The sequence below is a fragment of the Copadichromis virginalis genome, linkage group LG5 (assembly GCF_057382275.1).
Source record: "Copadichromis virginalis isolate Kocher_CV1m ecotype Utaka linkage group LG5, C_Virginalis_male_GT1.1, whole genome shotgun sequence".
Taxonomy (NCBI): Eukaryota; Metazoa; Chordata; class Actinopteri; order Cichliformes; family Cichlidae; genus Copadichromis; species Copadichromis virginalis.
Window position 1 is genome coordinate 16,913,774 of NC_140622.1, and position 25,434 is coordinate 16,939,207.

Sequence of the window (25,434 nt, forward strand, 5' to 3'; positions counted from 1 at the left end):
GCACATCATGTTAGGAATATCTCCACCTATTTGCTGTTCAAAACATCTGTTTATTAAGGGTAACCAATGACAAGAAGCTTGGCTTAAAAGAAGAGAAGCTATAACAGCTTGTTTCAGGCAGTACAATAAAGAAGGATTGTTTTTAATGCCACCCTAGCAGAGTCAAAAAATAAAATATGGTCCACAATAGCAATAGTGACATGGCAGATTTTGTGGAATGCACACATGATGACTTACTGATGTGGTATTCACTGATGCCTTTTAGTTTATCTCTGTGCTCCATACTTTAGTCTGAACGTATAGCTCCAGTTTAAGCAGTTTCAAATGTGAATACTTCAAATACTTTAAAGCAATGAGTTACTCGTGATGGCAAGTATCACGTGGGATTATACTGCATACCAGAGGAAGACTTTTGTGTGCGTTTTTTTTTTTTTAACAGTGACACTTCCTGTAGTTTTTCCTGGTTAAAACAACATAGAGTGTCAAAGAATAATATGATTATCAAAACTGGTTAGGCAGTTTTGTTATAGGGAAAGATTACTTCATGCATTCCTTAACATTCAAAACAAAAGGTATTCACTGCTGTTGGTACATTAATATTAGGTGTACCAACAATGGTTTACACATTCGCCTGGCAAGAGAAAAGGTGGTTCAATTCTAGCTGGAGACATAAATCCCCTTTGGACTACGTCTGGCGCAAAACTCAAACACAGGGAGCCACCTGCTGTGGTAACCACTTTGTGGGAAGGGAGCAGCTGAAAGTAGCTTTTACCTAATAATTTCCACATTTCATGACATTATACACAGGCTAGAACACAATGATTATCAGACACAGCTTATTACTTCCATGTCTCTCTTACCCAGTGTGCCCCAGGTCGGTTGCATGGTGCAGTGGGCCTCTGCCTCTCATGTCCCTCTGGTTCACATCGGCCCCATTCTGTAGCAAGAACTCACAAGCTATCAAGGAGCCCTAACAAAGAGACAGATGGAGAATTTCAAGTCTACAGTGTTCATAATGGCAGACGATGCATTTACGTGGAGAGTCTTTCTTGTTTTTAATCGTTTATGACTGCAGATGTTTTTTTAATGTAGACAGTCCAGATAAAAAAGATTTTCTTTATCCCAACAGAGAAATTATTGTGTTACAGCAGCAGGATAAAAAATTACAATAAAAGCACAATCTATAATAAATACACAACATAGTAAAAGTGCCACTGCCGCATAGTGAGGGTCTTATATTGTGAGATAGAAAGTTTGCACTATATACACACCCAACAGTGATAAAAAAAAACAAAAAAACAACACAAATAAAAAAGTGAAATAAAAATGAGGTTAATTTAAAGAAGGTTTTTTTTTTTTTTTTTTAAAGAGTGTAATGGAGCAGTATAAATTGCATTAATAAATAATATGGATATTTTAAACTCAAGAAACACCTTCAAGAAGGTATAATGCAGAAATATGTGTGCAGTATCTTGTGCCTGACAAACATGTTCACCTGTCAAGAAGAGTTATTCTACAGTTTCACTGAGAACGGTAGGAATGATTGCCTGAAAAGGCGCATATGAAGGGGTTGAATAAGTCTGAGGGAGAAGGAGCTGTGCTGCCTCTGTAGTGTGGAGGAGAGCTGATGACTCAAATGCCCTCCAGATTCTGGCCAATGATGTGAATTAACTCTCCACCCATGATGTTAATGGGCCTAATTACAATTTTTTTTCCCTCCGGAAGTCAAACACCATTTCTTTTGTCTTGCTAACATTGAGAAGGAGGAGGTGATTTCCAACTACTGCAGTGTCAGAAAGCTTCTGCATGTGGCATGTTTCACTGTTGTACTAGAAACCTGCGGTGAACAAAGTAAACAGGAATGGAGACAGGACTGTCCCCTGTGATGCCTGAGTATTACAAACCACCACACCAGCTGTGCAAACTGAAGCCACTCTGACAGAACAGTAGAAGTGGTGACACCCATTCTGAGCAGCTTCTCACTTAGAAGTGGTTGGATGGTATTAAAGATGTGGAGGGAAAAAAAACAAATCCCCCAAACCCCACAATTCTCTCATAATGCCAATAGTACCATCCATACTATCCAGGTGGGAAAGACATGCAGCAGCATGTAGATATCCACCCTCAACAGAAACTGGCTTAAAAGGGTGGAGAGCATGTGTCACCTGCAAGCAAAGTCGGCAAGAACCAGTTTCTCCAGCACCTTCATGACATTTGACATCAAGGGCACTGGTCTGAAGTCACTTAACAATTAAACAGATAAACTTAATTTAATAAATGAAATTATTCATTTACATCCACATCACTTTATCCAAACCAAAACACCCACACATGTTTATTACAGAGCGTCTCACCCCTATCACAGCCTGAATGAGTGGCGTTTTTCCCTCCTCTTCCTCGCAAGCGGCGTGTACGTCAGCACCGTGTGCCAAAGCCTCCGCCATGAGCGGCAAGTTGTGGAGTCGGGAGGATCGGTATAGGAGCGCGCCAGGGTGGAGTTCTCTTGGGTCTTCAGGGTCTGAGGATACTTCCTGTTCAATTTCCACCTCACCACTGGAGGACTCCTCTGACTCCTCTTCTGTGTGTGAATAATTTAACATGAGAATGAGCGACAATATAAGTACATGTAACACGATTTAATTTAAATTGTAGCTACTTACACTGGTGGCACAGAGCCCACAAGCACACGTACCTTCCTCTGTTACACTGTCCACCACTGAGCCAAAGGCCAGGACGTCTGTGCTCCCGTCAGTACTTCCTCCCAGGCCGCTGTCGCTACTGAGACCTGCAGGGCCAAGCATTGCCAAGCCACGGACACGTTAATCATTACTTGGCACAAACTGCATTACATAAAGACACGTTATTGGTTGGATTGCTCAGGAAATCACAAATATGTGGAAAACTGCTATAAGAACTTCAGTTTCTGAGTTATTTTGTTTCACTGTGGAGCCTTTACCTAAAATCTTCTCTAAAGTCTACAATAACAATGCACTGTATCAACACATTGTGCAGTGGACTTACTGCGAGGACCAGAGCCAGTGTCAAAGTAGGAAAATAATGAGTCCAACTCATCTGGACAGAACAGCGAGTCCCGGCGAAACTTTGCTGCAGCTGCTGCAGGAGAATAAAAGATCAGAACAAGAGCTCAGTCTGGGCTTCACAGTGTGTTTGGTTTTATCACCACATCACAAGTCCCCACACTGACCTGCTGAGAGGTTTGCTGGCGAGGCGCTGCCAGGTTCATATCGGTGATATTTCCTACGAGCCTTGTTGGGTGCCCGAACAGAGCTGTTGTGTCGCTGGCATTTCTTCACTGTCCAAGGGCGGGACTTCCTTTCACCTTGCACGAGCGCTTCGCTGCCACTCATCTTCTTCAGGAAGCGTTTCTCCACGTATTTAGATTTGATCCAGGCCTCTTTCTCCTGTCTGGAGGTAAATGATCATAAGAAAGAAGGTAAAAGGTATCTTTAGAGTCTTGGAAAAATTACTCTGCTGGATAGAAACTGACCTTGAACTGGAGGGGCCTGGTTTTTTTGCTCCGAGTTCTTCACAGGATCCCTCATAAATCTGGTTGATCACAGTATTCCCCAATTCACACATCAGCTAAATATAAGATGAGAGAACAAACATGAGAGAGACAACACGGAAAGTGAACATTTTTTTAAAAGGGCTAATTAAAATTGCATTAGCAATGAACTAAAGGAATAAGACGTGTAACTCTGCTGGGAGGAAAAAGCATGGCAGAGGGAAGATGAGCTGTAGGCAAAGCGTTAAGAAGGCGCACCTTAAGTAATTCTGGCTCCCACGAGTCTAACGTCAGTGAACGCACTTTAGAGAAATGGACCCCTAAACTCCTGAAAGAAACAAGAAAAAGAGACTTTAAAAAGAGTTTTTATCCAACTGGAAGAACTTAGCACAATCTTACTTTTGCTACTTTTATTTAAACTGCTTGGGGCGGCAGATGTCTGAAGCTATGCTCATAAGACCCTGGAGTAAAAACAGTATTGTCTTATTACTTAAAATATACACAAACGCGACAAATCCAGTATGAAAAACCATAGATTTGTGCTTTTTTTCTTATTAGTATTACATATACATTTATTTAATTTTAATTCTAGTGCAGCCAGCCTTTTTATGGATACAGTTTTGACTGATAAGGCTACAGTGGGGCAAAAAAGTATTTAGTCAGCCACCGATTGTGCAAGTTCCCCCACTTAAAATGATGACAGAGGTCAGTAATTTGCACCAGAGGTACACTTCAACTGTGAGAGACAGAATGTGGAAAAAAAAAAAAAAAATCCATGAATCCACATGGTAGGATTTGTAAAGAATTTATTCGTAAATCAGGGTGGAAAATAAGTATTTGGTCACCTCAAACAAGGAAAATCTCTGACTCTCACAGACCTGTAACGTCTTCTGTAAGACGCTTTTCTGTCCCCCACTCGTTACCTGTATGAATGGCACCTGTTTGAACTCATCATCTGTATAAAAGACACCTGTCCACAGCCTCAAACAGTCAGACTCCAAACTCCGCCATGGCCAAGACCAAAGAGCTTTCGAAGGACACCAGGAAAAGTATTGTAGACCTGCACCAGACTGGGAAGAGTGAATCTACAATAGGCAAGCAGCTTGGTGTGAAAAAATCAACAGTGGGAGCAATCATCAGAAAATGGAAGACATACAAGACCACTGATAATCTCCCTCGATCTGGGGCTCCACGCAAGATCTCATCCCGTGGGGTCAAAATGATCATGAGAACGGTGAGCAAAGATCCCAGAACCACACGGGGGGACCTGGTGAATGACCTGCAGAGAGCTGGGACCAAAGTAACAAAGGTCACCATCAGTAACACACTACAACGGCAGGGAATCAAATCCCGCAGTGCCAGACGTGTTCCGCTGCTGAAGCCAGTGCATGTCCAGGCCCGTCTGAAGTTTGCCAGAGAGCACATGGATGATACAGCAGAGGATTGGGAGAATGTCATGTGGTCAGATGAAACCAAAGTAGAACTTTTTGGTATAAACTCAACTCGTCGTGTTTGGAGGAAGAAGAATACTGAGTTGCATCCCAAGAACACCATACCTACTGTGAAGCATGGGGGTGGAAACATCATGCTATGGGGCTGTTTTTCTGCCAAGGGGACAGGACGACTGATCCGTGTTAAGGACAGAATGAATGGGGCCATGTATCGTGAGATTTTGAGCCAAAACCTCCTTCCATCAGTGAGAACTTTGAAGATGAAACGAGGCTGGGTCTTCCAACATGACAATGATCCAAAACACACCGCCCGGGCAACAAAGGAGTGGCTCCGTAAGAAGCATTTGAAAGTCCTGGAGTGGCCTAGCCAGTCTCCAGACCTCAACCCCATAGAAAATCTGTGGCGGGAGTTGAAAGTCCGTGTTGCTCGGCGACAGCCCCAAAACATCACTGCTCTCGAGAAGATCTGCATGGAGGAATGGGCCAAAATACCAGCTACTGTGTGTGCAAACCTGGTAAAGACCTATAGTAAACGTTTGACCTCTGTTATTGCCAACAAAGGTTATGTTACAAAGTATTGAGTTGTATTTTTGTTATTGACCAAATACTTATTTTCCACCCTGATTTACGAATAAATTCTTTACAAATCCTACCATGTGGATTCATGGATTTTTTTTTCACATTCTGTCTCTCACAGTTGAAGTGTACCTCTGGTGCAAATTACTGACCTCTGTCATCATTTTAAGTGGGGGAACTTGCACAATCGGTGGCTGACTAAATACTTTTTTGCCCCACTGTACATGATGGAAAGTTTGACATATCAAAAAAGAACTGATACACTTGTGTGGACGTGAATGTAACGGGATGCTTGAATGCAGAAGATTAAACAGGCATGTGTTAAAAACAAGCAGAAGCAGGGCAAATGTCAGTCACATGTGACGTGTTGTTCTCTTCTCTGGAAAGGAACACCTTTTTTTTGTAAATAGCCTTACTAAACTAGGACAGTTTCATTTTAAGGTTGGGCAATCAAGAAAAACTCACCAGAGAAAACAAACTGACAAAGCAGGTTTAAAGTCCAGTTTGTTCACTGCAGGCATTCAGTTTGATTTGACCACGTATGCATGTGGTATGATTGTCACCCATGCTCAAAACCGTTCTCCAACGCTTCCTCAATAACAAGTTAAGTAATCAAATAAATATGTGAGCAGACGTGTGTCACCACTTCTACAATGTAGTCACAAACTAGAAAAAAGTTATGAATGTAATGCTCTGTATAAGGTTATTGAGGGCTGTGTGAGTGCAACCTAGCAGGGGAATGAGGATGGGGTCAATCATTTAGATTGTGTTAGTATACTTCTGAGCTCCTAATTTCTTTTTAGACCTTCATTATATGTTTGAATTTCTGTTTACTTATAGCCTTAGTCTCATCTATGTTCTTTGTCATGCTGTCTGTGTATTCAGTTTGTTTGCTTGCGTGAGCTCCCCTTTGTGGCTTCACCTGTTGGAAGTCAGCCAAAATAAATGGCTCACTTCTTGTTTATTTTGACTGCCTCCTACATCATGTATTTCGGTGTCTTTAAAAGATTTACAGTCCACAGGGTCTGTGTGATTGTTGCACAATAACTGCAGCCCTTAGTGTACAGTCACCTGTGGATCCCTGAGCACTCAATGCAGAGCAGCACTCCCAGGTTGATAGAAGCCCAGCAGGGAGCCGTTTGGCCACAGTCACTGCACAGCTCATTGCCTGGCAGGCTCTGCACCCGCTGGAGGAGGCTTTCTCCTCCTCCCCGAACTCCCTTATCAGCCCTCTCTCCTCTCTCTCTGGGTTCACTGGCAGAGTCAATGCTGCTGGTGGAGGGTGAGGCAGTCCGGTCCAATCGCTGTGAAGATGGAGTTACAAGTTAGCGATGGAGACTTGATCAAATCTAAGGAAAAATAAAGGCTTGCATTACAGGATTGTGTAAGTGTTATTGTATTGGGTTATGTGTTTGTTTTCACCTCGATGTAATAGTTGTCGGTGATGTCCTTGTAAGCAGAAGCGATGCTTGCCTGGACAGCCTGGATCCATGCCTGCCTCAGCTTCTCAGACTCAGCCTGCAGCATGCAGCTCCTAAAGGTTTATAGAAACTAGTTATAAACATCTTTATCTGTTTAATATTTTAGCTTAAGTCTGTTGCAATCTGAAAAAAAATAAAGTTGAGCTTATTCTGGAGTGAAATACACACACTTACTTAGTGGGTGAAACCACCTCAAAGCAGAACCGCCTCTCATTATCTTCACATGGTTTGACTGAGCACAACCTCAAATCCTCAACAACCACTGTCAAAGAATCCTGCCATTGAAAAAGGGGAGTGCCAGAAAAACAAAGCTTAGTGACAGGATCGACAGGAAAGACAAGACACTGGTTGACCTGCTATTATACAAATGGTGGCAAATAGAATTCAGAACTCTAAACTGTGTAGGTTAGCTGGAGTGGTGACAAAATCCTAGCATAAGGACCCCAAAACGGTAGATTTACATTTACAAAATTAGAGTGTACCTTGAGTTTCTTTTGGTAGACCAGCTGGCTGTTTTGTATAGAAAACCACCGCCTGGAGGGGGTTGAAGGTATGAAATCAGATTGTTAGAGTGACAGAGATAGGCTGACTCAAATGCTGAAGTCTACTTTCAGTACTGAACCAATGGAATGAAATCGACTAACTTAGTAGAGCTCAACAAAGCACATTCCTTCTTCAGTTATTCTACATAGAAATCTGAGAGCTCACAGGCAATAAAGTTAGAAAGATGAGCTTTTTACCCCCATCTTGTCACATTAGTGTATTTTCCATATGAACAGGTTATGGCTGATTTGTAAGCTAACCTCGATTCTATTTTGTTATATATCGTAACTTTCCATTTTACCTATTCCAGGTCTTGAATGCATTGCTGGCCCTCTTAAAGAGGTAGCCCTCCATAACCACACCATTGGGTGCATCCACATTGAATTCCAGCTTAGGGTCATCATAGGAAAAATCCTGTGAAGAGAACATATGAAGTAATTATTTGTGTGAAACAATGAGCGTAAAGTCCACAACAAATGTCTGCGTAACCTTATCGCGGGCTCATACAATAGCCGTGCCTCCTCAATAATCAGTGTCCTCTCTACAACACGATTAGTTTACATTTAAAGATTGTGTCAGGATTTCTCGACCATTCAGCTAAACCTTTTGTACCTATTTGTATATCTAAGATTAGCCAAGAAGGGTCTCTAAAGTCAGATGCCACCTGTTCAGCGAAGTGAAGAACAAAAGCACACAGATTGTGAAATGAGAGCCGAGGCTCAGGTTTGCTTATCTTAGGTGACACTTTGATCTGAGGGAGTACTAAACATATGGCAGACTAGTAGGCACACATACTTTCTACTCAGGGAAACCCTGTAATTTTCCACTTTCCTTTAGCTTTGTTAAAAGCATAAAAGCCTTTTCACTGATTCCTTGCCACAAAGTCACCTCCCATTCACTGAAACGAACGGATTCAGACATAAGATAAGTAGGTGAACTGCCATGTGACACGGAGGTACTATAATAACACAAAATTCTTCAGCAACAATTCTTCCAAAACATGCAGGCCCTAGAAAGCAAAAACATGATGTGATGTGGTACAACAGCTTGGTTCTCCACCGGCCAAACACCTGGAGGTGTTTCCAAGTGATTCAAGAGCCACTTATGCGCAACATTTGCTGGAGAGCAGCAGGCTAGTTGTAGGCTCTCCAACTGGGCGTTTTTGCACCAACTTTACAGAATAAAAGACAGAAGAACATTTGGAGGAACACCCGTGTTGGCATTTCCCTTAACTCCAGTTTTCCCTCATGCAGCTAATTGTTGCATTTTAAACTTTTAAACCTGTTGTCTGTTCACCAATGGAAAAAGGAACACAGCGTACAAGAGTCGAACAGAAGCTCTCATCAAAACTTCAGGTTAAATAAATAAATAAAAGCTCACCAGCGTGTAGCTCAGCATGCCAAGTATCTTCATCTTTATCACATTGACATCCAGCAGCATTACGATGTCGACAGGAAAATAAAAGCTTAAATTCATAAATAAATGATGATAAAGGAGACAAATGTGCTCCTCATGCGAGTCCAGACACACACTGTCAAAGAGGAACAGCGACAGGCTCGTGCCGCTCCTCCGGCCGCGTGGACCCGGCGCGGGCGCACATTAGCATACAGCTGTCACCGTGTCCTCGCGCCCCGCGGGGATGACCCCTGCAGCGCCTGCTGAAGATCAAACGTTTCATTTTCCTGCTGCATGTGAGGCCCTAAACGTAGCCATACCTCATCCCCGCCCCACCCGCGATTTAAGGCTGCCCTTTCAGCGTCTTCTGTGGGAGTTAGTTTTCCATCTGTCTGCAGCTCTAAAACTTTTTCCTGCTTAATCAAGCTGACATTATTGCTCCCCAAACACCAGCCCGGAGCACCCTCTTCCCACCTTAAATCAGCCGGGACCGCGCAAGAATGCAGCGACTAGCCCAAAGGCGCTGGAGGCTGCATAGCGCCACTGAGCCAAACTGCCCTATTAAGTCACTGTGAACCCCGCAGCTGAATTCTACTGATACGCTTCAATTATAAGTTACACTAATTGATACAATTTAGTAATGAAAAACTTAAACACACATAAGCTTCTGCTGCTGGGGGCTTCCCATGATGCACTTGGTCACTCTGTCTTTTAACTACAGCATTTAATCATTAGCAATTCTTAAACTCTGACTCTCCAGTAGTTTGCCTTTTGTGCTGCCTCCCTCTGTGCTCTTCTCTTTCCTCTCACACCCAACCAGTCCCTGCTCCTGTGGTTCCATCAGTGGTTTCTTCCTGCTAAAAGGGAGCTTTTCCTTCCCAAGGTCGCCAAGTACTTGCTCATGGGGAATGTGTGATTGTTCTTTCTAATATTTTAGGGTTTTTACCTTACAGTATAATCTGAATTGAATCACTGATAAGTTATTGCAGTGCAAGCTCAGTTTTATTATTACATTCACAGTAGTTTAGTGATTCTGCAGCAATTGCGGCACCCAGCATGACTTAGGAGGACACTGAGCCCATGGGCCTGTGCTGGTCAGACTTTGTATGTTACTCCACGTGTCTCTTTGAAGACTAAAAAGAGCTCATTCATCAGCTTTTGCATTTAGTTTTAAATCATAAAACAACAGGAAATGTGCTGAGGATAATGGGTAATGCAAGAATGTAGCGCACAAGTAGCCCAAAGACTCATCGAGCTGCATAATGGCACTGAGTCAAACAGTGGGCCCAAAACATAGCAGTGAGGCTGTATGAGACATGTTGAACCAGTTCCATATGTATATGTATATTACAAATACAAGTATTTGCATATAGTGAATTCCAGGTAAAGCCCTTTAATAAGGCACCCACTGAAGTGGAACGGCACCTGTCTAACAACAATTCCTACAAAGAAGTTTTTACTTTTTTTTTTAAAGGTGCCAAGCCTGAGCAGTCGCTATACAAACTGAAGATGTGCAATAACAATAACAACACAGCTCTTTTCCCCCCCTAAAAGCACCTTTTGTTTGGAAGCACTGCAGCTGTCACAAGTCACAAGTGTTACGAGTCAAAAGGAAGCCCTTAATTCTAACACACAGAATAATGCGTAGCTTTATACAAATATTTATGCCCCCTCCTGTCTTACAACCTTCAATTAGCCAGGACTGTTCAAGAATGCAGTGCACAAGTAGCTTAAAGGAACAGGAGGCTGCATAACAAAAGAGACCCTGAACATGCAATTTTGGCAACATACCAGTAAGGCTGTGTAAGACATGTTGAAACATTTCCATACATTTGGAGGTAAACTGCATGTGATAATTTGCATATAGTGAATAACATTCCAGGCAATTGTCTTCATGTTAAGTAATAACACATCACACCACAGACACGCAACGCACACTGAGCTGAAACAACACCTGTGTAACGCAGCTCCTACAGAAAAGTACTGCTTTTACAGGTGCCCAGCCTGAGCAGTCACTAGATAAACGAAGTCTGAAGATATGTTTTTTTTAACTGCCTTTTCTGTCAGGAAGGTCGTGAGCCTGTTTGGGACCATCAACCACAGGGACACCTCGGCAGTTGTCACCAGTCAGCAGAAAATTATTACGAAAAAATACCTCATCCTAATACGCTGCAAGCAAACATGTGTTACAAATGGATATAGTTTGGGCAATTTATTGATAAAGGCGGTTAAGGAAATGTTTAGTAAACACCCTAGTTTTTTTCTGGTGTTTTTGCGTTTGCTTGATTTAAAAATGTTGTACAGTTAAAAGTGGTGACAATGAAGGAGGAGAGAGTTGAGGCCCTGGTTCCCCAGGGAGCCACAATGATGTTCTGCACACACACAAAAAAGAGCTGCTGTGAAAGAAAGGCACGAGGGAGCGTGTGATCTGTGCAGGAGGACGGGCTGAGATGGGGAGGGAGCCGCCGGGGCAATCAAAGGAAGCGCGAGGTAATGAAGAAGAACCCACTGTGTAAGTATGCAATGGCTAAAATGGTCTCTCACTCATCACCTGATTACTGTTTCTGCTTCATCCTAATGCCAACAATGCCCCTTTCACATAACCCCACACTAATATATTTATCTGTGCTCATCCCTTATTAACTTCTCTGCAAATAAAGCAGGCAGGCTTAACTACTTCCATGAATCGGTCTTATTTTTACCCTGAGTGCTGAAGTTACTGTTAATAAAGAATGCATTGCATCTATAATTCACAGCTTCTGCCGTCTCATAGCGCCCCTTCCCACACTACTACATTTGCATATGGAAGGAATATCAGAAACAACAGACGTCAGTGTTCAGTGGGGAAAAATAAATTGAAATGGCTCGTGGCAGTGTTTTCTCTTTAAATTCTTGATGCAGTGATGCTTTTTCTGTCTTCGTGTAACTACAGGTTTTTTTCTTGATAAAAGCACTTCCTGAGAAAGACCAGACATCTGATTTGAAAGAGCTTTGAGTTTTTCCCTCTTTGAGAGAGACGGCCTCCGTCATCTGTCTCGCCCTGTTGTCTGGATCTTTCACTTTTTTTCTCTCTTCATCTTTTTCCATTGCTTGCCTTCACATTCAAGACCCGGCTGTGCATCTTAATGCCATCTGTTGACTTTGGCTGTAAGCTGGCAGTTGTAACTTTAGGTTTTCTGACCTGTCAGAATGAGGATTGGTTCTGCAAAGACACCAAAAAGGCAGAGCTGGCTCCAAAAAACAGTGCTGGCACTGTGTTGGTGATAGACAGATGTTTGATCATCAGATCATCACCACTTCGCTTTGATATTTTTACACACAGACTGTAATGATTTATTTAACAATTGAATATAATAATCTGTGTTGTTTTGGTGACTTATTTTAGAGTCTTACACTCTTATAAAAACTGTTTAAGAGGAAGTCTGTGCTAGAAATTTCAAGAAGGGCACATCGGTGTGACACGCGTCAGCGCCTTCAGACAAATACTGACGTTAACGTCTCTCCCACGCAAACACAGTCTCGCTTTATGCTTACAAAAAGGCACACTGATTTATGCATCAGTCGAGCTGGTGAAACAACTACTACCACTGCTACACATACACAATGACTGGTAGACAAAGATCTTCTGGGGCAGGAAAATTTACAGGTTTTCAGGAAAGTGAGATTACTTTCATTTTATTTTTAATTTCCAGACAATGTGCCCTTGAGAGCTAGAGTACAAACTTCAAGGATCAGCTGAAAACCTATACCAGTCGACACAAGAAACCTGACACCTAGAGCCAAACAGGCCCGGTCAAAATACGGGCTAACAATTGCAAAGCAGGTCTGTGTTTCTTGAACCGTCCATTACTGCAATGTTCCACACATTTTTTTTCTTTTAAAACCCAAATCAAAAAAAAATGTAACATATATGTGGTTCATTTTAACCAGTAAGCCAAGGTTAAGGTACAGACGAGAGAAAAAAAACAAAAAACAAACTCACCTGCATCAGAGTCTGTGAGGAAGAGGCCAAGCAAGGACACAGCGAAGAGAGAGAGTGAGAGAGGGGGAAGAAATGCATTAGAGGAGGAACATGACTGCGTTAATTTCACCAGAACAAACTAAATAAGAATAAATATGTGCAACTGATGAGTGTCACAAGCGGGCGACATCAGAGAGCTCCTGAGAAATACACATAAAACAGCTGTTCTTGATCTACTACAGCATGTTACACGTGAAGCGTTATTTTTCTAAAACCATCAGAAATGAAGCCCAGTGGCACAATTCAATGCACGTTTTATGGATTAAAAAGGACGAGTTGCTGAAAGGTCATTAATCCATGCACAAAGCTGTTCGTCGAGTCTGGCAGGATGCCTTCCCTGGGCAACTAAATTGACTGGAGGGAAGGGCCTCTGGCAGAAAAACAGGCATGCTTTTGGCATTTCTTCTGGCAACAGATGGATGATTTTTTTTATGCATCTGTGCATGTGTGTGGCTACTGCGGGGGTGGGGATGGTTAAAGAGTTGCTTTTCTTCCAGCGGAGTGAGCCGTGCATGTTTAGGGGACTTGTTCTTACTGTAATCCTGAACGCAAAACGCAGAATGCCGTCTATCAGTGTCTCGCAAACCTTAGACAGTAAACAGGACAGTGGCATTTACTAAACAAACATAAATAGTTCAAGGCTTTGTTTTCCTCATGAAGGCATCTGTGGTCTCTGTAAGATCTGTTTCGCTTTGTTATTTTAATGCTGCCAGTTACATACCACTTTTCTTTTATTGAACTTCTACTGAATTAGGTGGTGACTGTCATGCTAAATGACAAAAAGAAATTCCTTTCAGCAACCTTTAAGGAAACATATCTAACATTCTGGTCAGCATAGACAATATCTGATGAGCACTTCAGATTTCACTATCAGTGCAAGTCCTCCTATGCTCCTACAGGAGAATCTGCACAGACCTGTGCAGTGGCTGCAAAAAGAGAAGCTGGAAATAGTCGTGAAAAGGCTAAGCTTTAGTATTTATGAAAATACAGATGATGTAGAGTCTCCACGCATTCTGTTTATTTTGTATTCTGATCTATTAGCATCATTACGAATGATCTCTCTCCAGTAGTTTGTTTCTTGTCTCATCACCCTCAAGCGGTCTCGGTGGATGGCTGCTTGTCCCTGAGTCGGTGTATCTAACATCCCTGTGCTGGTGTTGCTCCTATTTCATCATAATGATGCTGGTCCAGGGAAAAGTAAGCATAAGAAGTGGACGGTAAGGTTGCCCTAGTTTTCCTTGGAAGAAAACGACACAGGGATGAACTGTTATGGCAATGTGGGCTCAAAGATAAGAGCTGTGATGGTGTCTCACTCTCTGCTGGATGAGGGCGTGTTTGTGCTCCAGCTCCCTCTTCTCCACAGCCGAGTCAATGACCAGCTGATCTAGCTGCATAGAAGACAAGATCACATATGCAGCAGGAGCAGTGAGTGAAAAATAAAATATGTTTGTAAAATTAAAGGACAATGAAACTAGAAATCACATGGTATGGTTTCGTTATTATGTTTTAGGTTTGCTTGTTTTGTTTACCTGTGCAGCCAGTTTTTTCATATAGGGGTCAATCTCATCCAAGATGTTAAAGCCTTGTTGGAACAAAGTATACTGGGCTCGCATGAATGACAGCATCTGTAGCAGACAAAGGAAGTCAAATGACAAAGTTAAAACACACTGCACAGGTATACATATATGTTGTATATGTATAATTATGTGACGATACAGATGGATCCGAGTCACTCACTGCATCCAGGATTTCAAACTTCTTCTTGGCTTGAAGCACATTAATCTGCCAGAAACGAAGAGAAAAAGAAAATTCTACATTTTAGACGTACAGGAGAGATCTGAGAGCAGATCAAGAGTCTGTGCATGGGTTCAACAGAAGTTGACTCACAGTGCCACCTATTGGAAAACACTAGTAATAACAAGTAGAGTCTATGTTCTGTGTGCCTCACCTGTAGCACATAGTCCAGGGCCAGGTGCCGAAAAGCTTTGCGGCTGAGGATGAGAGCCTGCGTCGCCTCCTCCGCCTCATGCACCTTGTTCCTGGGTGCCTGCGCGTTCTTCACCTGCGCCAGCTCCATGTCCTCACGCACTCGATCAAACTGCTTCTTGGTATCCTTGAACTTCCGTATATCCCTGGTACAAGCACCATGAAGCACAAAGGTAAGAATTCACAGATTTTTGGCCAAATCAGAAACGGTGAGATCGAAATTCTTAATTTCTGTTATTATTGGGAGATTTCTGCACGTGAGTACAAAAATGCACACTTAACACAACAATTAAGGGACTAGATAGAAATCTTAAAACATGAAGTTACTTATAAAAACAGACATCTAGTCTTCATATAGCTAGTGGTTTAACATCTTGTTCACTTGTCCTCACCTCTCTTAAGTGCTTAAATCTACTCAAATGTGATGTGATACTCACTCTTTAATGAAGGTGTGAAGCTGCTGTTTGATGGACCTCTGAGCCTGGTCAAACAAAATCTGCGAGCAGATGGAAGGAAGAGATATCATGTGAGATACAGTGCACAGCAGTTAAAGAGCAAGCAATGAATACAGCTGAAAATCTGTAGTTCTCCGATCTGGGCACAAGATGGCATTATGATCCCTTTCATGTGACTACTTTAACGGCTTCAGCCACAAGCAGAGAGGAGCTGAAGGAAATGAGAAAAGCGAGCACACACGTGAACACACTCAGCTACCGCCTCAGTAGATTTTTAGCAATATTTGAGCCCACATTTTACTTCCTGTTAAGTATGGGATTCCATTTCCTGACTGTCTCATGCTCTCTTTCCTCCACTTCTCATGCATTTTAACCAACTCTTCTCTCCACTATAGGAAGTGAGTTTGTTTCCATTTTTATATTCCAGCCACTGCTGTTGATATTATCCTAGACTATATTAAGGAAACCGTGTGCCTTGTTGATTTATCTTTGTGCAACACACGTGCACACAAGCTCACGCAGACGCAGAGACTTACAGTAATTGCTTTATAATCACGCGCATGCGGACAGTGTACACAACAATCACTTTTGGTATCCTATGGATTAAACTTTCTATAGCAATCCCTAGTTTGCAAGCATACACATTGAGGATTATGGGCTTAGTGTACATGTAAGCCTCCAACCACATGACATCTCTGCAGGGCCTGATAACACACGGCGGATGAGACTCCGATTTTTTGCTTGAGGTGGCTTGTCATTCTGCAAATGTAGAGCACGCTCAGTGTGGAAATTTGAAGTGGACAACGTCAAGCAATAGAATGATTTATTCCTTCATAAGCATGTGTGAACTTCCCGCAGAGCCTGTCTTTTAAGTATTGTGCAATGGATTCTTAAAATAAGGAGGAAAGACTTTGCAACTCCTCCCATGTCTCCTTTCACTGGAAACACTTCAATCAATGTTTAATTAGTGCAACAATAAATAGCCACAATTAAATGACTACATTATTTTAGTCAGCAGATAATGTATAAAAGTATTACGTTTGTTCTAAGAATGACGAGATATTTTGAGAATATTTACCTTAAACTCAGCTCAACTAACTAAACTGAAATCTAAACTGAAATTAATCTATTATCCTCTAGTTCCCCTCTGTGACTAATAAACAATTTAAAATAAATCATTAAGAAATTGTGAGGAAATAACCCATAATCCCAATAAAATGAAGTATAATCCTTTCACACCATGGATTCATGCTTAAGAAAGCTACTTTCACCTGCTCCCTTATTAACAAGAGGTCATCACTGCGGGGGCGCATGTTTGATTTGGCCGGATGTACGCCGAATGCCCTTTCTGAAGCAATCCCAAAGGGGATTTGTGTCTCCTGCCCTTGACAGAACCAGGGATTGTTTGGAGGTACTACCATGCATTCATCATTAAAATGCTGAAAATGGAAAACTACCTGAGAACATTTTTAATAAATGATGTGTCATCAGACTGCACTGGCACAACGCTGAATTGTGTTGAGCAAAATAGTGACAGTCTCCAAAACGGGGTGTAAGAAATGAAACCCAAAACAATTTCTGTACATCTGATAGAAACTAATCCAAATGTTCCACTCAGGCCTGCACTTGATTATAATGCCTTGGGCTCCACCCAGCCCAACCTACATGATGTCAGCACTCAATTTCCTCATGCAATTCTCTTGAAATTCAGAGATCCTCCGTGTCTCCGTGCCCCATCAGCCATCCCTCTTGTACCTGGGATGGAAAGCCAAAGCTCTTTTTTGCTTGTGGCCAAATAAGAACAGTGATCATCAACAGAAATATATCACAGTATAGAAAATCGCACAATGCTGTCAACAGGTACTCAAATGACAATATTTTAAAAAAAAAAGAAATCTGCTCAGTTTCACTTTTTTAAGCTTCCTAATCTGTTGCTGAGACTGATCCATGTTTGAATGTAAACACATTTGCTTATATAATTTACTGAGAGATCCGTTTTTCTTTTGAATGCCCTTGTTTATGCTCGACAGCTGAAAAGCCTTAGGAACAGGCACTGATTGGTTAAGTAAAGACACTAAGGCTGCTTTTTATTAGGCTAACACATCTCCTTGATTCTCTTTCTCATATCTCTTCCTCACATCATCCTCATCATGATGGATGTGTAAGAGAGATGGCTGTTGGTCCTCTTCTCATATTTCAGGGAACTGAAGCTTCTCCATGAGGGTGACGGCACAGCAAACCGTGGGACTATGTTAGTAGATAAGATGCAGGGAAGTGTAAGTTAGCAAAGAAATTTAACCTTTATTTTTTCCTTCCCTTGTTTATTCACAAAATCTGCTAAACAAACACTCTTTAGAAGGGTGAATGAAAGGAAAGCAAGAAAAAAGGCGTCACAGAGGATGCATTGAGATGGTGTGAAAGGGCAGTGGAAAAGAAACAGCGTTCATAAAATTGGTGCTCTATGTAATATAAGCAAGGACTGCAGACATTACATAACTTGTAATGGATAGAAAGGAAAAGAGTACACCGCGTCTATAAAAAAAAGAGGAAATTATTGGTCTGATGTGGCTAATGGATCCTATGTAATAAGCAGAGATTTGATTTGATTTGACTTTAAAAAGGTGAAGTTGGAGATCATAACAGAACCGTGCAACTGAAGAAGATTTATCTAAGAGATAACTCACACTCTGTGGAATAAAAAACAGAAAGCTTCAGATCTGTTACATTTATGTCAGAAGACCTGGGCTGTACCTCAACCTCTCACCTGTGGCTACAACATACAGTATGTCTGTGCGCGTGTGTGTGCAGATGTGTCTTACCGTGTGGTAATTGACCATTTCTTGGAGGCTTTCGCCACACTTTTCAAGGCATTCCTGTGATGTAGAGTGCACAGTGTAAGCATGGATTTCCATATGAACGTCAAAATCTTTCTCACATAACAACTTATCTATACATGAGTACACATTACACAGGAAACAGAGACCAAATGCCTTCCTAAAAAACTATAAAGTCAGTTTCAGGTCTATATGCTTGCAGGCATGTAAAGTTTTAGTGTAAACGTCTCCTGTTCAAATCAGGTCACCTCTTCCATGCACACAACAACTGGAGGAATGCATGCAGGAATGTCCAAGTCAAAGACAGAGGAGAAGTCAGTTGCTAAGAAGCTGGCACTCAAATATTACTCAGTGAATCTGAACTCCGTGTTGAAGATATCCTTGCTTCTACTCACCGATATCATCTCCTCTTTCTTGCACTGCTGGGACAGGTCTCTGATGCCGTTAACAAAGAGCTTGTTAGCGCTGACATAGGCCCTGCCGGCCTCGATCATCCCGCTGCATAGCTTCACCAACTAATGGGAGGTGTAAAAACATCACTTTAATGCCCCCAAAACAAGAACACTTTCTATTTAAAGACTTTTTATACAATGAGATGTGAGGATATTAATAGTCAAAATGATGACGTAAATCAAACAAAGCCTATAAGAATCTTTTGCTCACATGCTGAATGCAAGAGGATGCTCAAATTTGGAATAATATTAATTTTGGAGGCCAGCGCAGGCCTTACTGAAGCTGCTGTGTCAGGAATCCAACTGAGAAGCATGTATTTATTAAGAAAGTAACTAAATGAGCAAATGAAAAGATGGAAATGAAGAAGATGATCAAAGGCCACTGACTGTATTGCATAACTATGATTAAAGCGGCGTCCCAAATCCCACACACCAACTTACTTACAACTTGGTACATAATAAATAGCAAGTGTTTGAAATTTCCTCTAATTAGCTCTGTGTTGTGCAACTCTACTGACAGATGCAAGGTTGCGTGACTGCAATATTTTCCAAAAGTAGAGTGCAAGCTCTTGCAAAACACACTTGATGGCACTACACAGCATGAAGAGGTCATCATGGCATTCTGAGGTGCCTCAATGTTTATTTATGGCTGGATCACCTTTTTGCTAAGCATTATGACAGAATTGGAAACAATTTAAATCTACTGCTGAAAAAAATAAGAAATAAACATTTTCCTGTGAAATATCTGAAATATACATTGTTGCAAAAAAAAAAGCTTAATGCAAGCAATATAAAGACAGATGCAATTAGCAAACTTACTGCTCGTTAATGTTTTTACGGATGTTTTTACTAAAGTTTAAGTTGGCGCTAGAAGGGGAATCTCCAAAGACAAATGTATTCAAGTACCAAATTTCATAGAAATGTGACTAACCTCAGAGCCAAGGCACTAGCGTTGATACAACCTTGATAAGCAGACTTTAGGTATTAAAAAGCTTTGGGAGTCAATACACAACATTGAGAATTAAATAATATAGTATATTGTATAATATAGTATGCAGCCAAAGTCATGTCAGGGTAAACTGAAATTCTAAACAAAATGTAAATTAACAAGCGCAGACAGTAGAATGCCACATCATGACTTTCACTGTGACTGCTTTCCCGTTTTGCAAGTAATATGATAAGGTGCAGAAAGTTACACTGTCATTACCAATGCACTTATGCCGAAACACAACATGTGTGTGTTTGTGTCTGCTGGAAAGGGGTGGGGTTGGGGGTTGCTTAAGAGAGAGTGTAGTAAACCTTTAATTATCACATTTGGTGCAAGCGTTCCCAAGGTTGTCTGTATGTGACTGTGGTTTACTGGGTGGCTGACAGTAAGGGCTGCAGCCGCATGAACGCTGCTAAAACAGGCTGCTGGGATCAAAAGCATCAGTTGCCAAATGTTCACACTCATGTTCACACAGTATGTTTTCTAAGATGCATAATGCAGTCCAAATTTTAACAGCATTTTTAGGAATCTGTAGAAACTCCAAAGAAGCACGATGCTGCTGCTCCTCCCAGGCTGGTCTGACAACATATATGTCAACAAATTGGTTGATGTAGGGAATGTGATCTCATTGAGTGCAGGCCTGAACCCCCCAGGGGTCTGAGGATGGCCATTAGAGGGACAAGCTGTGTGTCTGGATATAATAAATGAGTTGGAGCCAAAATGCCACATCTGGTGCCACACGACAGACCTTGCTGTGTTAATTGACCCAAACAATAACAGTATACTGTATTTGCAGCGTAACTGCAGAATTGCTGAGCAATGAGGTGAAGAATGTGAATTTTAATATTTTAACTAATTAGAAATGTTTCTGAGTACTGTTAGTGTTCTCTCAATAACAGCAACATTTCAGTATTCCAGTTAGCCGACGGACAGCACTAAATGTTTTCACACTTGTCAGAGAGATTCAGCTTTCATCAGTCATGTCCATGTCCTTGCCTGAAAGCCTTTGCTGTCACCACAGATAGCTTCAGGGCAGGTGGAGGACTCCTGCTGAACAGAACAAACCTCCCTGGTGGAAATATATCTCCTCTGACGCTTTTCAGTTTTCAGTGAGGCTGAACTGGAGTTCAGAGTTCATAAGGTCCTGCATTATCAGTTGGTGGCAGGAATGTTTATATGTGTAGAGAGCAAGGGGCTCTATTCACATTACTCCTTAATGATGAACTTTAATATTAAGTAAGTCAAAACCATCTAAATAATAACTTTATTATTTAAACAAACTTAGGTGTTCACACTGAGGTTTGTTAATCCACATTTCATTATGTCTGCAGGCTGTTTGATGTTTGAAGAACTGTCTCAGATTCACCTTCAGAGAGAAGAAGAAAGAAGCTGCAGTAACACAATCTCCCACTCTAAATTCTCTTTGACTTCCACGTCTATTAGTTTATCTGAAGAAGCCTTTCAGCTCACTTCCTCAAGACAGTCATCCGGTCCATCAAGAGTTATCTCTGTAGCTAATTAGGTTTGATACAGCTATAAAATTTATTCCAGTCGTTCCATTTGCCTTTAAACCTTTAACCTCTCACTAATACCATAGAGAACAGAGCCTGATCACAGTGATGCTGATGCGAATGCCTACACTTATGGAGTTACCTTAAGCTTCTTTTTCTAAATTATTCTGTTATATACTATGTGGAGAAAAGTACTGGGCCACATACAGGAGCTGATACATGTTTGGTATTAACATCGGTGTTTGTGCTGATGTTGATGCCAGAGGAGGTTTGAACTCTGCAGATCTTGAGTCAAAAGAGAGCTGGCAACTTTTATGCCTCACACTCGGTGGCCCTACCCTGTAAGTTGATGTGTTCTGCCACTTTTTTGAGTGTCTGTCATCCCTAAAGAGATCAACTTTGCAAGTAATACCACTTACAGCTGATTGTGGAATATCAAGGAGGGAAAATACTTGACTTGTTCCAGTAGTTGCCTCCTATTACAGTACCACACTCAAATACAGTGAACGTCCCATTCTTTCATTGGCTAGCTGATTGATTTTAGACACATGTGGCAATAGAACCGAAAACATCTGAATTCAGAGATTAAGAGGTGCAGTACTTTTGTCCAAATAGTGTATGTTTGCTGGGCTCATTCTGGCAAACAAATATAGCTACCTGACTGATAGTACTATGAAATGCTGCATGAGTATGAACTGTAATATATGTATAAAATAAATATACCTCCTAGTTTTGGTCTCTACGGCAGCTTTAAAATTAACACCTCCTGTGTTCAGGCAAATTGCACTTCAGGGCAGAGTGATCCATCCATCCATTTTCTTCTGCTTGACCAATTCATAGTCACAGGGGGACTGGAGCCCATCTTTGTGGGCACCCTGTGACACGCTCACATTCACACCTACAGCTAATTTAGAATCTCCAGTTAACTTAATCCAAGCACATCTTTGGTATGTGGGGAGAAGTCAGAGTACCCGGCGAGTACCCAGGCAGACATGGAGACAACATGCAAAATCCAAACAGAAAGGCCCCAGCCAGCGGGAGGATTCAAACCCAGGACCTTCTTGTTGTCAGGCATAAGCAACAAATGAGATGGAATAAAGTAAAGTGCTTTAATTCATGTCTCATAAATTGTTGTATAAAAAAAAAGGGAAATTCAGCGCACACTAATGTAATAAACTGCACTATGTGAGCCTTTTCTACTACTTGCAACCTCGCTGGCATTAATCAGTCTTTTCTCCCTGTAAACGGGCAGCCTCTTGTTCGGTGCATGAACCCACTGCATTTAATTAACTGTCTGGAGTGTTTTCATTATTTAAATAGCTCTGACATTTAAATAACAAGTGTGTGAACTGCAGACATGCAGAGCGAGAAAGACAGCGATACAGAAAACTGATTACAGCGTAGACTCTAAAGTACTACTCATAGAAAACCTCCCCATCTGGTGGCGTTTAGCATTCAAACAAAGCCAATGAATTCCACTAATGCCCTGTTTAAAGTGTTCTAACCACTGAAAGAAATGGACACGTGATTTTTTTTCCCTTATGGATCAGCTGACTTTATCTTTTAATGAGAAGCACAGTCCACATGTTAGAAGGATTCATACCTTATCGAGCTTCGCTTCAATTTCTACCACATCTGTCTCCACATCATCAATTCCAGCCCTGTAGAGAGAACACAAAGTCAGGCGGTTACTCAGAAATGATTTTCACTAATGCCATTTCTGAGAAAAGGAGCCACAGCTTAACCTAAAAACAAATATTACAGCCACAATCGGATGATTTAAACTCTTGTTTCAGAGAGATTCTTGGATTAGCGGTAAGCCACATTATCAGAGTGAATAATAAGAAAAAACCCCAAAAAACATATATATCGGTGAAAAGTTTAAACTGGCTGTGGCTCTAAAAGAAAACACCTAAAAGAAACAGAACAGAGGAAGGTCAGATGTGAAGACATGGCTTAAAAATCACAGTGTAAAGCTGTACCATGCTGCAATCGGTCACCATATATCAGTCTCACACACTTAAACATTAATCCTGATAATCAGATTGACAAAGGCATCACTCTGGAAGATTAGTAACCACTGCTGAGCTGTAAAATCAATGAAAAAAGCCAAACTAAATCAATGTAAGATCACATATCGGCCCGCACTTAAGTATGAAAGAGGTGAGGTGATAAAAGAGGCAGCAACAATACAGAGGAGCTTATATTTGGTACCAGCATTTTAGAATTACATGGTATTGGCCCAGATTCATAGGATAATATTTTTCAATTAATACTTTTAATCTCATTTTCCCATGTTCAGTCTTCAAAGATCATCAGGAGCATTTGCGCAGAAGCCAGCGTCCCACCCATCACGTGCTGAAACCATAAATCACAGGAGATGATGACCTCATCATATAATCTCAACCCCACCCGCTCCTTCAGCCCTTTTACACCCTGCAGCTGGTTTTATACGTCACAGAAGAGGGAAAAAAGCACCAGCAGCTGCCCAGCTAGTTAATGTGATTAAGGTTTAGGCTTGCTCATGTGTGTTGTACAAGGGATGAAACGCAGTGGGAGGGACAGGACGAGACAGTTTAGTCAGTTAGCAGCTGATCCAGAAAAAAAGCAATCCCAGGATTACTTTCTGGGAATATGCTGGTCCTGAAAGTTCCAAAAAAGCCACGAGCTGCCGATTCTTGACTTGCATCTGTCTTCCACTTGCCCATTTCTTTTTCTCTCACCCACGACCCATTCTGTTTAGACAGACTGAATTTTTCTCTACCACAACATCACACTGACAGAGCATGTGTGCATGTGTGTGGTCTGCAAGATGGCAGGTATTTATCGTTTCACAGAGAGAGCGATGAAAAAAAGGTGTTAGCACAGATCGTTCATTAAGCTGACTTTGTAATTTGTTGCATGTGCTCAGGAATGGTTCAATTTCTGCTTTTTTGTCTTCCAAGCTGTGTGTTTATCCAACAGTATCATCTTCTCAATTAAGTCACTCTGTACTGAACACCACCAATGTCAAGCAGCTGTTCAGTTTAGAGGATAAGCTCATTACAAGGGTGTTGTGTCTCTGGTGGCGTGTGCCTAATAAACATTGACTGGCATTTGATTCAAGGGTGACTCAGATGACATATAATACAGCGGCAGCAGTCGATATGCTATTGATCAAAGCTTTCGAGTTCAGCACAACATCACTTGTGTGTGGCGGGACCGTTGTTTTATGTTACAGGTTTGATGCATGTAGAGGTTTTTGCAGCATGCATTTGGCATGGATGTTTTCTGCATCGATACACATGCCTGTAGGGTTATAATGGTGACGCGCTGAAAATCAGTTCACTGAGAAAGTTGTCAGCTCTGTGAAGGTTAAGTAAATAAACAGCATTAACAAGCTAATTATGTGTGTATGCAAGAGACAGAGAGCAAGCATGTGTGTGTGTTAATGTAGGTTTGTCCTTATTTTTCCCTTTACCACAAGGGATTGTAGTGGAATCAAGTAAGACAGACTTCCATGGACGATTATGGGTAATCCTGCAATGGTGGATGTCTGCATGTTTATGACAGGAAGAACAGACTGATGAAATGTAATGTATAATAATTTTTTTTAAAAGAATAAATAAATAAATTATATATATATATATATATATATATATATATATATATATATATATATATATATTTGTTTCCAATGTGCGTGTTCAGTTTGTGTAAACAGACAAAGTAGCAAAAACACCCCAAAGTAGCTCCAACAATAATGCAGGCCATTTAGAAGGGGGATGGGCTTATATGCACTGCCAGTTTTAGCAGGGTGTACATGGGCTGACATCACTAGTGAAGGGGGGGGGGGCTCACGTGCACTACCACCATGTGCACATCCATCAGCCTCAACTACAACCTACGAGTGTGCTGAGTCTATTCTTGTTCCCCATGCTGTTGGTGTACTGTAGCATGCAGCCTGCACGCTACGTCATCTCACATCTCTTCTCATGCCCCCCACACACACACACACACACACTTCAATGCCCTGAGCTTTCCCTCATGTCTTCCAGACTCAGCTTGTCACACAGCATCGCATTCACATCAGCATCACTTCAAGGACCTGGAGGACAGAAGTAAAGGAATCACGTCTGCTGATAGTAGGCAAGCCCAGACCTAAGAGCTAAAATACCTTAATTAAATGCCTTAATTTAGTAGAAAATAGTATGAAGGCAACACTGTTTTAATGTT

General features: G+C 41.5%; 1 protein-coding gene across 1 annotated transcript in view; it reads right to left on the reverse strand.

Annotated features, from left to right (window-relative positions):
• The window catches only part of LOC146709237 (arf-GAP with coiled-coil, ANK repeat and PH domain-containing protein 3-like), a 61,038-nt gene that overhangs the window by 6,227 nt on the left and 29,377 nt on the right, over positions 1 to 25,434 (reverse strand). The window contains exons 2-22 of the mRNA XM_085456258.1: positions 22,823 to 22,880; positions 18,664 to 18,783; positions 18,254 to 18,307; positions 15,417 to 15,475; positions 14,942 to 15,125; positions 14,731 to 14,775; positions 14,523 to 14,618; positions 14,307 to 14,381; positions 12,955 to 12,966; positions 7,879 to 7,991; positions 7,517 to 7,568; positions 7,209 to 7,309; positions 6,976 to 7,087; positions 6,625 to 6,857; positions 3,785 to 3,854; positions 3,509 to 3,603; positions 3,206 to 3,426; positions 3,021 to 3,114; positions 2,693 to 2,793; positions 2,355 to 2,578; positions 861 to 970 (exon numbers count right to left, since the gene is read on the reverse strand). Coding sequence (XP_085312384.1) covers positions 861 to 970; positions 2,355 to 2,578; positions 2,693 to 2,793; positions 3,021 to 3,114; positions 3,206 to 3,426; positions 3,509 to 3,603; positions 3,785 to 3,854; positions 6,625 to 6,857; positions 6,976 to 7,087; positions 7,209 to 7,309; positions 7,517 to 7,568; positions 7,879 to 7,991; positions 12,955 to 12,966; positions 14,307 to 14,381; positions 14,523 to 14,618; positions 14,731 to 14,775; positions 14,942 to 15,125; positions 15,417 to 15,475; positions 18,254 to 18,307; positions 18,664 to 18,783; positions 22,823 to 22,880 — 2,229 coding nt within the window. The remainder of the gene's footprint in view (positions 1 to 860; positions 971 to 2,354; positions 2,579 to 2,692; positions 2,794 to 3,020; positions 3,115 to 3,205; positions 3,427 to 3,508; positions 3,604 to 3,784; positions 3,855 to 6,624; positions 6,858 to 6,975; positions 7,088 to 7,208; positions 7,310 to 7,516; positions 7,569 to 7,878; positions 7,992 to 12,954; positions 12,967 to 14,306; positions 14,382 to 14,522; positions 14,619 to 14,730; positions 14,776 to 14,941; positions 15,126 to 15,416; positions 15,476 to 18,253; positions 18,308 to 18,663; positions 18,784 to 22,822; positions 22,881 to 25,434) is intronic.